Here is a 12,303-nt window from a genome sequence, read left to right on the forward strand (position 1 = left end):
ACAAAACACTGGAGACCCCCAAATGAACATTCAAAATCAGTTAGAGATACATGAAGAACACCATCAAGTGCACGAATTCAAATTAACATTAATAATGTGCATAGTTACGATCCACCTAGCCATCACGCTATGGCGGATGTATAAGCAATACAATAGAGCACAAACAGCAAAACTCGCAAAATCAGTTGCAAACCTAACGCAATTGTAAAGAACATTAATGTGCAACCCATGTCTAGAAAATGGGAAGTTCGCTTTAACATAAACAAAGTAAACAGAGACAATTTAGTGAAAAACATTAAGGGCATCTATCTCGCCCATTTAAGAGATAAACAGTGTCTGAATTAGAAGAGAAAAAAAAACAAGAAGCATAGAAATAGACTTTTACGCAGTGGAAGTATGGGTAGTTGACGCACAAACTGGAGAAATAGTCTCCAGATACTTCAGATTGTACTACGATGAAGAAGACTAACTGTCACAGCGGCAGCATAAACAACAGCAACCACACCAGCAGCAACAAACATACCAACTACATCGAGTACGAATAATTTCGTCGCAGTGCATCAATGAAAAAACAACGCATCAGCACAACAGGTCCCGAACACGGACCACTATTGGAATCGTTGAACGCGAAAAAACTCGCCGCTATACGAAGGTGGCAGAAGACAACAGCAAGCTCAAATATCATACAAAACCCCCAACCAGCACAACCAACACCTTCCGAATCGGCTGAAAAACAAGAAGGCGCTCTCCAACCGAAACAACACCAATGGGGAACACGACGTGTGTTTGACGCAGAGCACATAAAAGTATTAGCAAGACAGTTAAAACGCTCCGACGAGAAAAATCGGCTACCCAGGAATCATCACCTACAGCAGCAACCAGATAAGCAACAAACAGGAAGAAATCAATAATGGATCTAAATTTGCAGTTCTCTAAGGTTAGCTTACTTTAAGATTTTTCCAATAATGGTTTAGTAGAATTTATCAATTACATTTTTTGAAGTAGAATACTTCTCTCAGGAAGTTCGGCTACATAGGGATGTGAAATGAAAATCTAAAACCGAAAAAAGTGAAAAATATGTCCAATTTGAAATGCTAATAAATCGGTTAGTATTCGATGGATTTCCTTCGTTCTTGCAGCAATAGATTGGAAAATCTTCTAAGATTCTTCCCAAAATAAGATAATTGTAATTTTATTATTCACACTATTGTACTATTGAAAATAGTCAAGCCTTGTCAAAACGAAAAATTCGACCTCTGATTGGTCGTTATATGATTGCTTCCCAAGCACGGTCGACAGAATCATATACCTTGCAATTTTAAACATGCTATTCGGCCTATAAAAGAGCCTGTTTCAGCCGAAGCCGCTCATAATAGTTCTAGACAGCGACAACAGCAGTCGTCCTCCCTTAGCAGCAGCACTAGCAGTGCAGTGGATACCAGCGATAGCGGAAAGCGGCCACAGCTGTGGCGTAGCAAAGGATAGCGCACTAGCTGCAGCGGATCTCAGCATCGATAGCGGCTGATGCAGTGTGGTACTTTCATCTCAAAATTTAAAAATTGTCAAGCCCCAACCATGACAAGCAACTTACTATATTATTGAAAATGGTCAATCCTTGTTGAAGCGCAAAATTCGATTGATCTGATTAGTCAACGTTTAATTACTAGAAAAAATGACTGACACGCAAGCAGCCGGGTTATCTTTCTTGTAAAAGTATTCTACTTCAAACTTGCGGTTGTGGCTTTGCACACAACCCTCCTGTTATTTTTACATGGAAAGGCTCAGTGCCATTGAACAAAGTATCAAAATAAGACATATTAAATACATTTGGTAATCCATTACTGTCAGAAGGATTTAACGACAGTATAACGACTATTAAACAAAACTATAACAAGAGAATATTTAGTTAAAACAAAACTATATCTATAAATATTAAATAAAATACCTTTAAAATAATTTAGCAAAATGGGTCTCTCCGCAATACACACCGTACTGACTCAATTAGAGAAAAACCGGAAAGACCCAATAACATTCAAAAATACCAAAGAAATCGAATCGCTAGCAAAAGCGCTGGAAAAGGAAAAGCTAATAAAAATCATAAAAATAAATAAAAATTTAATAACCCTGAAGGCAACGAGAAACGCCTCCGGATTCATAACACTATCCGGCAAAGAATCAACCAGACATAATGAGTTACACAAATACGCGTTAAAATTCATGCCAACACTAACCGGAAACCTCCTGATATCTACTCACAAAGGCATAATGACGCACCACACAGCCTATGAAAGGAAACTGGGTGGTAAAATAAAAGGTTGTGTTTACTAAACCCCCACTAATAGATACCCAACAACATGCCAAATCTAAATATATAAAATTATAGTCACACCATTTAACTTCACAATTTCACAAAAATCCAACTTCCATAAACAATATAAAAATATTTTTATCAAACAACAACATGCAAATTAACCAGCCATTTAAATTCAAAATCATTTTTTAGCCATGTAGTAACAACTGATCAGGTAGGTCGACAATTCCAGACAATTGTTACTAACAGGCAAGACACATATATTTCAAATTTCATTCGAGTCAAAGTGCATGTGACTGGAAATGAGATTCGCAATATTCACCCAAATCAACTTGTAAATAGACATTACAAAATTACAATAAACAGTTTCAGCAACAAAATCTTAATTATAGTTGTAAATGATGAACATACCTTATTCACAATTTAAACTAAGTCTTTCAAGTAACCATTATATCTTTAATATAATATGGAAATAGAGATAAATTTAAAAATAATATTTACCAGAAAATTTTTTTTAACTACATCTATTGCGCAAAATAAATGTTTCTTATCTTAAATATATGTTGTCATGAGAACATGTGACCGATCAATCCATGAACTCAGAGCAACGAAATAAGCTGACAGTCTTGAGCCTGATCAACTCTAGATTTTGGCATATTTTGATAATTATTTTTTATTATTGTTAGATATCAAACCTTGAGTTTGCATACTTAAAAGTGGATGTTAATACATACTCATCCAATAAGAGAGTTAATTATTTATTCGATATCAAATTTCAAAAATTTGCTTATCTAAGAGAATGGATGTCAAGTAGTTGCTCATCTAATAAGTTAATTTCAAAAAGACGCAACATTTGTGTCATCGTCCTACTGATGCTAAGCGAAAAGGCTTAAAACCCTTAGCAAAAGTATAGAATAAGTCTCTTCTAATTTCTTTCACAGTGGCGTAACATTCATTTCGTCCTACTTGTGTTAAGCACAAGCATAGAGAATAAGAAGAATATTAGAATGCCTGGGTGGTTTGAATGTTTTTTTTCAATTGTACCCCAGATGCCTGGAACCCTTCTTGGGTTACCGGATGCCCGGGAGTAGCAAGTAGCTAAAGAAGAAGGTTCAGACTCTAGCGTCTAGAAACCAGTATTTAAAATTTTATTATATTATTTTTCCCCGGATGCAGTTCCAAGAAGAAGCAAAAAAAAAAAGATGTTATTTTGTATCATTATGTCAATAAGTTACGTTATTATTCATACCAGTTTATAAACAAAATTATTACAGAAAAAAAAAACAGTTTTTATGTATCAAAATTTGTGAGAAACAACTGGAGAAAGACGCTTAGCTTTTTTTTAGAATAATTTCATTTTCATAAAATTACTCTCGTAAAGAGGGATGATGTCGTATACTAACTCTTTCGTACGGCACCGTAAACTATGAAAAAATAAAATTAAATTAAATCATTGACCCGCGCAGGTATGTTCCGTTACACACTCAGCTGTGTTTAACTGAACGCCTGTTGCCTAAGCGTTACATTACACTCCGCAAGGTAGCGAGTGTACTGCAACGCTTGGTGCCCGATTCAAACAGCACGCAAAATGCAGCGTTGCAATTCTGATGCTCGTCACTCCAGCTGTTGCCAGTAGGAGCCCAAGTTGGCCATACATGTACACTCATAGAGTTGAGCATTTCGGCAATTGCATCTGCCTATAAAAGCAATAAATTTTCAATAAAGAAGCAATTATTATTTAGCATTCCGAAGCGACTGGTCTACTCCAGTTCGGCTCACCGGATTAGCTTGAAGGACAAAAGGGTCTTGTCAATGCGCACGGGTTGGCTTTCGTCAACTCCGTCACCGCTAAATGAGAAACCTCCCGTCCTAGTTCGGAACGGAAGCTACGGAGATCGCATCGGGTCGCGGATTCAGCGATCGTGAACACCGTTCTTCAATTAATGTTTAGGGTTCGAGTGAGAGTGTGCAAGCGAAGACCCTACACGCGTCCGACTAGCAAATCGAAATGCCCAAAAATAAATGAAGTACGACAATGAATGTAGTATTAACCTTTCATGTTGCCCAATTTTTCGATTACAGAGTCTTACATAAATATTCGTTACATGCGGTGTATTCTATTCTATTCATATTACTCACGGTACCGTGGCTACCAGACCCCAAGCATAGCTGCGCACGTAATTCCCAGAGTGCCGCAGTGGTCACCGTTGCAAGGTTCTCCTTCGCCCTCGAGCCTTCCGCGTGGTTATGCCACTGAGCCTTCCGCTCACGGCCTAATTGAAAAACGGTGTTCACGATCGCTGAATCCGCGACCCGATGCGATCTCCGTAGCTTCCGTTCCCGTTCACTCAGACCAGCGTGTCTCTCAGACTCGCTAGGTGATCTTCTTCCAAGCGGCGGTCCCTAGAACCGCACCGGTTCTGTTTCGACGAGTTTAGCACTGTGAATTAAATGTACAAGCAGAAAAAAACCCTATGGCCCCAGCAGATTAGCCACGGTTCGAGTTTCTTCCAAACGCCCAACTTACTTCGCGAACGAAGGCTTTCTCGCTTGTAAGATTGCGCTCTAGTTGGACAGCAGATTCCGTCTTGCCTTCGGTGCAGTCTAACGGTGTTTCCAGTGCGTGAAAGCACATGTGCGAAGCTGATGATGGCGCGTGTTATCCGTCCCCAAACTGACCCCGCTTTTCGCTCACGAGTCCTGGGACCACCGACGCTTCGCGAGTCCAAGGGGTGCTGATTGCGTTCTCTGTGCGCTTTCCGAATTGGTTTTAGTTGCAATTCCCCGCCACGAGATCCACCAGTTCGCAATGGCGGCCTCGCTATCTGTTCGCGATCAAATAGCTGGATAATTGCGCCGGTGATCAAATCACATAGAAAATTGCTTACCCCTCGTACGAACAGTGATGTTTTCGCGAAGTTTGCACCAAACCATTTTTCAGTTCGACCGTCAACCAGTTCGGACGTGTTGCTTAGTCGCTCCCAGCGTGTATAAGTCAGTTTATACTTATTTTGTTTGCGCGAAGTCTATTTTAATCGGTAGTGTTTTGTTTTGTTTATGCCGAACATGAGTGAACGTTGCGAAGTTTGTTTTGACTCTACCACCGAAGAGCTGTGGTCGTGCGTTGGGTGCAGTCGTAAATTTCACCCCTCCTGGGTTACCGTCTAACCGTGGCTCAAATCGCGTTACAAGAGCTGCTGACAAAAGAACTGCTGACACAACATCAAACAAAAGAACTGCCGACCTCACATCATACCTGCTACCATGCTGTGGCCCATGCCAAACTTATGTAACGATGACGTTTGAGTTGAAAGAGCTGACCGAACAGCAAAAGCAACTGGTGAAACAGATAGATGCAAACACACAGGTGGTGCATAAATTCAAACTCCAATATTCAAACCAGCCGGACCAATCGTATACTGCAACGGAGGATATAAATAATCTTGAAACGCTGCTCAATAATCTAAAGCATGAGTTGGCCACCATCAACAAGAACCATAGCATATCGGGGGCACTTTCTTCACTAAAGAATCATTTAACGTCGCTGGTTGACCTTACTTCGATTAAATTGCGACAAGAATTAAAAAACGAAATAAGTCAGCTTGGCAAACAAAGCCCTCAGGACGATCCAAACATCAAGCTCAATATTTCGGACGAGCTGAAATCGTTATCTACCAAATTTGACACAACACAGAAAACAGCTCAGCTTTCCACCACGCCAGTTTCACAGAATGATTGTGATCACTCGGGATGGCGTTTAATTGGATCAACAAAGCGTTGGAAAGCTGACTGGCGATCCTTTGACGAAAAGACGAAGCGTCGTGAAAAACAGGACAGAATACGATTCAGAGCATGGCGAAATAGGCAAAAACGTTCACGACAATGAAATTGAGCATCTAGAAGCAGCAATTTACCGAACAGAAATCACGTCTATGGCAACAATAACAACAACAACAGTAACAACAACAACAACTATCATAGAGGACAGAACAACAACTTCAACACCAATAGTAACCGTAGATTTACCAACCCCAACCGTCACGTCAACAACAGTTTTTTGAATAATCACAATAGTCCCAACTATAACATGGTCAATAGACAACAGAATAACGGCACCAGCTCTCACAATGATCGACAACACACCAACTCTAATCGATTCCATGCAAATCAACTGCTACCACCTGACAGAGTGCTTCTTGCAGCAGCGAAAGATCGTTTCTCCAGACCTCAAGCTAACTTCATTCCTACGATTCAATTCCAAAGAGGCGAAACTCTAAACCCATACCCGGCGAACGACGCGTTTCCACTTTCTCAACCCCAGATGATCAGCGAACATGGACACCCTCCTACTTCACAATGCATTGCGTACTCATCTAGGCACTCGTGTCTTCAACGCAATTGACTCACTCATCGGAGGACCGTTGCTGGCGAAAATTTTGTTCAACCTGAAGAGGTAGGAAATGACGCGACCTCCTCTGCTCTGGTAAACACTTCTGTTAATAGTGACTCTCATTCTTTAGCTTCTACACTCGAACACCCCACCACTACCGAGATCTCTGTATATTGTCAAAATTTTAACCGCATGCGAGGCGCTCACAAAATTAACGAAATTCAAAAAAAATTACTATCCTGTTCATTTTCTGTTATTTTAGCAACCGAAACCAGCTGGGATGAGGGTGTTCGCAGCGAAGAAGTCTTCGGTTGCCGATATAATGTCTATAGAAACGATCGTAACTATCAACTATCTGAAATGAAATCCGGTGGTGGTGTTTTAATTGCGGTGTCAATAGACTCTAATTCAGTGCTTATCGACACCATTCAGTTTAAAGAGTTCGAACATGTTTGGGTTAAAGCAGAACTAGCAGGAGAGACACACGTATTTGTCTCTGTCTATTTCCCTCCAAATAATGCGCGGAAAGAAATTTTTGAAAAGTTTTTTCATGTTGTTGAAAATATAGCATCTAACCTGTTACCTGAAGTAAAACTCCACATATATGGTGATTTCAATCAACGCAACATTGATTTTATTCCGGACATCGATAACCATAGTATTTTACTTCCAATTACTGGCGAAAATGAAACGCTGCAACTCCTTTTTGATAAAACCTCTAGTCTTGGCCTTAATCAAATAAATCACGTGAAAAATGGACAAAATTGTAATCTTGATCAGTTAATGTCCAACATTAGTGAAGACTTTTGTGTGACGAATTCGTTACAACCATTATGGAAAAACGAAGTTTATCATACAGCAATAGAGTTTTCTTTATTTGTGCATGTGAATAAAAGGCCTGATGGATACGAATTCGAAGATGTTTTTGACTTTCAGTCAGCAAACTATGATGAATTAAAACATAAACTAAATGGTATCAACTGGCAAGATGTATTGTGTGAAGATGGAAACGTCGATTTGGCTATAGAAAATTTTTATAAAATATTATCTGATTTATTTATTAGCGACATTCCATTGAAAAGAATAAGACGTCATGGCAATTCCAAATACCCTGTCTGGTACAATAGGCAAATTAAAAACTTAAAAAATCGCAAACAAAAAGCATACAAAAAATACAAAACTCATAATAATCGTGATGCTTTGACAACTTATCTTAACATTTGCGGCGAATTTAACGATGCCATTAGTAACGCGTTGGAAGAGTTCACACTAAAAACTAAGCTTGAAATCAAATCTTGTCCAAAAATTTTTTTCAAATATGTTAAATCAAAGTTAAAATCTGAAAATTTTCCTCCAAAAATGCAACTACATGACAAAGTTGAAGAGCCCGGCAGATATCTCTGATCTATTTGCTGATTTTTTTCAACAAAATTATACAACTTTCTCAGAATCTGATCGTGATTATACATTCTTCATCAACTTTCCTGAGTTTTCCAACTAATTCAATATTGAACATGTCAGCGCACGCGAAATTGAAGATACTTTAAAAGCTCTGGATGCATCAAAAGGTCCGGGACCTGACGGAATTCCGCCAGCATTTATGAAACATTTAGCTAAAGAGCTAACTTCCCCACTGTTCTTGATTTTCAATATGTCGTTGGAATCCGGTTGCTTCCCGAAATTCTGGAAAAACTCATATTTAGTGCCTGTGTTCAAATCTGGTAAAAAATCCGACATTAGCAACTATCGAGGCATAGCCATTCTTTCTTGCATACCTAAGCTTTTTGAAGCAATAATAAACAAAAAATTATTCCACCACATAAAAAATAGAATTTCTTCAACGCAACACTGTTTTTTCAAAGGTCGCTCAGCAACAACTAACTTAATCGAGTTTATTAACTTCTCTCTGAACGCAATGGATAAAGGAAATTATGTTGAAACCTTATATACTGATTTCAGTAAAGCTTTCGATCGCATTGATATACCCCTGCTTCTCTTCAAGTTACGAAAAATTGGAATTCATCCACAATTACTCAAAAGGATTGAATCGTATCTGACAGATCGTCAACAAACAGTCGAATTTAAAGGCGTACTATCGAAACCTATTCAGGTAACCTCGGGAGTTCCTCAAGGCTCTCACTTGGGCCCTCTACTATTTATATTATTAGTAAACGACATTTCCTTTATTCTAAAACATGTAAAAACTCTTATTTATGCCGACGACATAAAACTTTTCATTGAAATTAAAAACGAGGATGATGTAAACATTTTTCGTAACGAGATAAAATATTTTTATATTTGGTGTAAAAAAAGCCTTCTTCAGCTAAACGTAAAAAATGTAATTCGATGGCTTTTGGCAGAAAAAGAAACATACCAAGCATTATTATTTCCTTAGGAGATCAGGTAGTAGAGAAATGTGAACGAGTTAGGGACTTAGGAGTCATACTCGACACAAAATTAACATTCACTGATCATTACAATACAATTATCAATAAGGCTAGTAACATGCTCAGTTTTATAAAACGTTTCTGCTATAATTTCCAAGATCCATACACAATAAAAACACTTTTTAATTCCTATGTCAGGTCACTTTTAGAATACTGTAGCATTGTATGGTCTCCGTTTTCTGCAACACATGTAGACAGAATAGAATCAGTACAAAAACAATTCCTGTTATATGCACTTCGTAATCTACGATGGACATCATTTCCCCTACCATCATATGACGAACGCCGGTCGGGAGGCATCATAGTTGCTCATGAGGGGCTATGGCGACCTTCACTAGCCATGACCTCACTGCTCCGGCATAGGTCACCATGGGACCATATAGGCGACCACTCCACCATGACCAAGGATAGCAGCTGGAAGGGGGACCCTTTGAACCAAAATGTTTACCTATACAATCGACGAAGAGGCGAAGGTAGTGAATGGGGCGGACGGGTTAGTAAACCCGTTTGCCAGGCGGGGCATCGCCCGGTCTCCACCGAGACTGGCCGATGCCGGTAAAGGCGGCGCACAGGTTGGTTCACCTTTTGCGACACCGACAGGGGAATTCCGAGTTGGAGCAAAGGCGGGCACGCCTAAGCCAGCACCAACCGGAACGGCGAAGACTGGTGGCAAGGTGGAAACACCTAAAACCACCAAGGAGCGGGAACAGATATCTGGGGCTATGCTACTCTCTGCGGTAGAAAGCCACATGAATAAGTTCCCAAGCGTGGAGGCGGTGTCCGTACAACTTGATGAAATACTCAAGTTCACGGACGAACGTAGCAACATATCAAAAGACCTGAAACAATGTCTTCTGTTGTTACGTATGAACGTTTGCAGCGCGAAGTCCGAGCTTTCGCAAGCCCTTAAACGGGCTAACGATGCCGAAAGCAAGGCACTCACGCTAGAGGCGAGGCTCAACCAGCCTAAAAAAGGGAGTGCTGCAGCTGTGTCTAAATACACACAAACAGCTGCAGCATCGTTTGCCGAAGTCTGTTCAACTGAACCGACTGGCAAACGTGCGAGGGGCTCTCCGGGGGAAACGGCCCCCAGGACGCAACGAAGGCGGTTGTTCGGTGACAGCCAGGAAACTGGCTCGTCGGTCCAGCCGAGCAAAGAACCGGCAAACGGCGAACCGGCAAACGGCGAAGCCACGGATTGGACCACCATGGTGAATCAGAAGCGGCAGAAGCGGGAACGACGCGCGAAGCGCGGCGACCGCAATAACAAGCCGCAAGGGGCGAGTAGGCGGAGCAGGGGGGACGCGCTCATTTTCAAGACCGATGCGTCTAAGTACGCCGGAGTCTTGAAGGCCATGAGAGGCGAACCCAAGCTCGAAGACCTCGGCACGGACGTCAGGTCAATTCGTCGGTCACGCACCGGCGAGATGATCCTCGAACTCCGCAAAGAGGCGAAGGGCAAGGGCTGTGCCTATAAAAAGACGGCCCAGGAAGTGCTAGGCGAGGAGGTTTAAATCCGAGCCCTCGGTCCTGAAGTGACTCTCCAGCTTAAAAACCTGGACGAGATCACCGAAGGGTGCGACATAGCACAAGCCTCCGAACGAGAGTGTGGAGTGGTAGTGACCGCAGAGGCAGTTCGTCTCCGCAGGGGCCCGGCCGGCACCCAGGTTGCTACCATTAAGCTTCCACTAGCGGAGGGTAACAAGGCCCTGAAGAAGGCCACGTTGTAGGTGGGTTGGTCGGTCTGCCCTCTGGGCACCTTCCAACAGCCTGACGTTTGCTTCAGGTGCTTTGAGCGGGGGCATAAATCCTGGTCGTTCAAAGGGCCCGACAGGTCCAATTTATGCCGCCGCTGCGGTGGCGCAGGCCACAAGGCACGGGACTTCGGTGCACCTCCCAAGTGTCTGGTATGCACCGGTAAACGGGACGCCAAACACGCCATGGGAGGCCCCAAGTGTCCGGCTGCACGGCCGGCTACTAAGCCGCAGGCCTGAGGGTGATACAGTTAAACCTGAACCACTGCTATGCGGCGCAGCAGTTGCTACACCAAGCGGCTGCTGAGTCGTTGTCGGACGTGGCCATCGTCTCGGACCGGAAACGGTAACTGGGTATCGGACAAGTCTGGGAAGACGGCCATTTGCACGAAAGGCAGGTCCCCGGTTCAGGAGATTGTGTCGACCTCCAGAGAGGGGTACGTTATTGCCAAAGTGGATGGAGTATTCTACTGCAGTTGCTATGCTCCGCCAAGTTGGTGTACCGAAACGTTCGCGCAGATGGTCGATCAAGCAACCGTGGAACTGACGGGCCTATGGCCGTTGGTGGTTGCGGGTGACTTCAACGCTTGGGCTGTCGAGTGGGGGAGTCGCTGTACAAACCAGAGGGGCCAGGTCTTGTTGGAAGCTTTGGCAAAGCTCAACTTAGACTTGGCTAACGTTGGTACAAAATGCACCTACAGTAGAAACGGTGCCGAATCGATTATCGATGTGACGTTCTGCAGCCCGGGACTGATCACGAACTGGAGGGTAGACGACAGCTACACGAATAGCGATCACCAATCGATCCGCTATGAGGTAGGCGTGCGGAAGCAAGCAGCGAGTAGGGCCAATATTCCATCCTTCTACGGCTGGAAAACACTGCATTTCGATGCAGATGTTTTTGGGCAGGCAATTAGATGGAAGCACGAAGGGGGTGAACTGCTCCCGGATGTGGACCATCTAAATTCGATGCTGTCATGGGCGTGCGACGCCACGATGCCTAGGTCTCGTCCGCCTAGAGAGGGTAGGCCACCGACATACTGGTGGAGCGATACGATAGCAGGCCTGCGCAATGCATGCCTCCGTGCAAGACGGAGGATGCAACGCGCACGTTCCGACGAGCAAAGAGCGGAACGCGGTGTCGCATTCAGATCCGCTAAGGCAACGCTTAAGAGCGCAATCAGAGCCAGCAAACGAGCCTGTTTCGAACGACTCTGCGCCAGTGCCAATTCGAACCCGTGGGGTGACGCCTACAGGATCGTTATGACCAAGACTAGAGGTGCGCTAGCCTCGGCCGAACAATCACCAGCGATGCTAGAAACGATCATTCAGGGCCTCTTTCCAAGCCAAGAACCAAGTCCCTAGCCTCCGGCTGACGAGTCACCACCTACCGTGAGTGAC

General features: G+C 42.9%; 1 protein-coding gene across 1 annotated transcript; it reads left to right on the top strand.

The window, feature by feature from the left end:
• The first annotated feature begins 5,606 nt into the window (after nucleotides 1-5,606).
• LOC129717006 (putative uncharacterized protein DDB_G0286901) lies at nucleotides 5,607-6,713 on the top strand. Its single transcript, XM_055666852.1, has 2 exons — nucleotides 5,607-6,175; nucleotides 6,233-6,713. The coding sequence occupies exons 1-2, from the start codon at nucleotides 5,607-5,609 to the stop codon at nucleotides 6,711-6,713; spliced, it is 1,050 nt and encodes a 349-aa protein (XP_055522827.1).
• The last annotated feature ends 5,590 nt before the right edge of the window (nucleotides 6,714-12,303 follow it).

The sequence above is a fragment of the Wyeomyia smithii genome, chromosome 1 (genome assembly GCF_029784165.1).
Source record: "Wyeomyia smithii strain HCP4-BCI-WySm-NY-G18 chromosome 1, ASM2978416v1, whole genome shotgun sequence".
Lineage (NCBI taxonomy): Eukaryota > Metazoa > Arthropoda > Insecta > Diptera > Culicidae > Wyeomyia > Wyeomyia smithii.

What these genes read in the sequence shown, in the direction of transcription:
- LOC129717006 (XM_055666852.1), top strand. Translation starts at nt 5,607, where the DNA reads ATGACGTTTGAGTTGAAAGAGCTGACCGAACAGCAAAAGCAACTGGTG. An exon ending in TTCAGAGCATGGCGAAATAG is followed by an intron (nt 6,176 to 6,232) that starts GCAAAAACGTTC and finishes TTTACCGAACAG; the next exon opens with AAATCACGTCTATGGCAACA.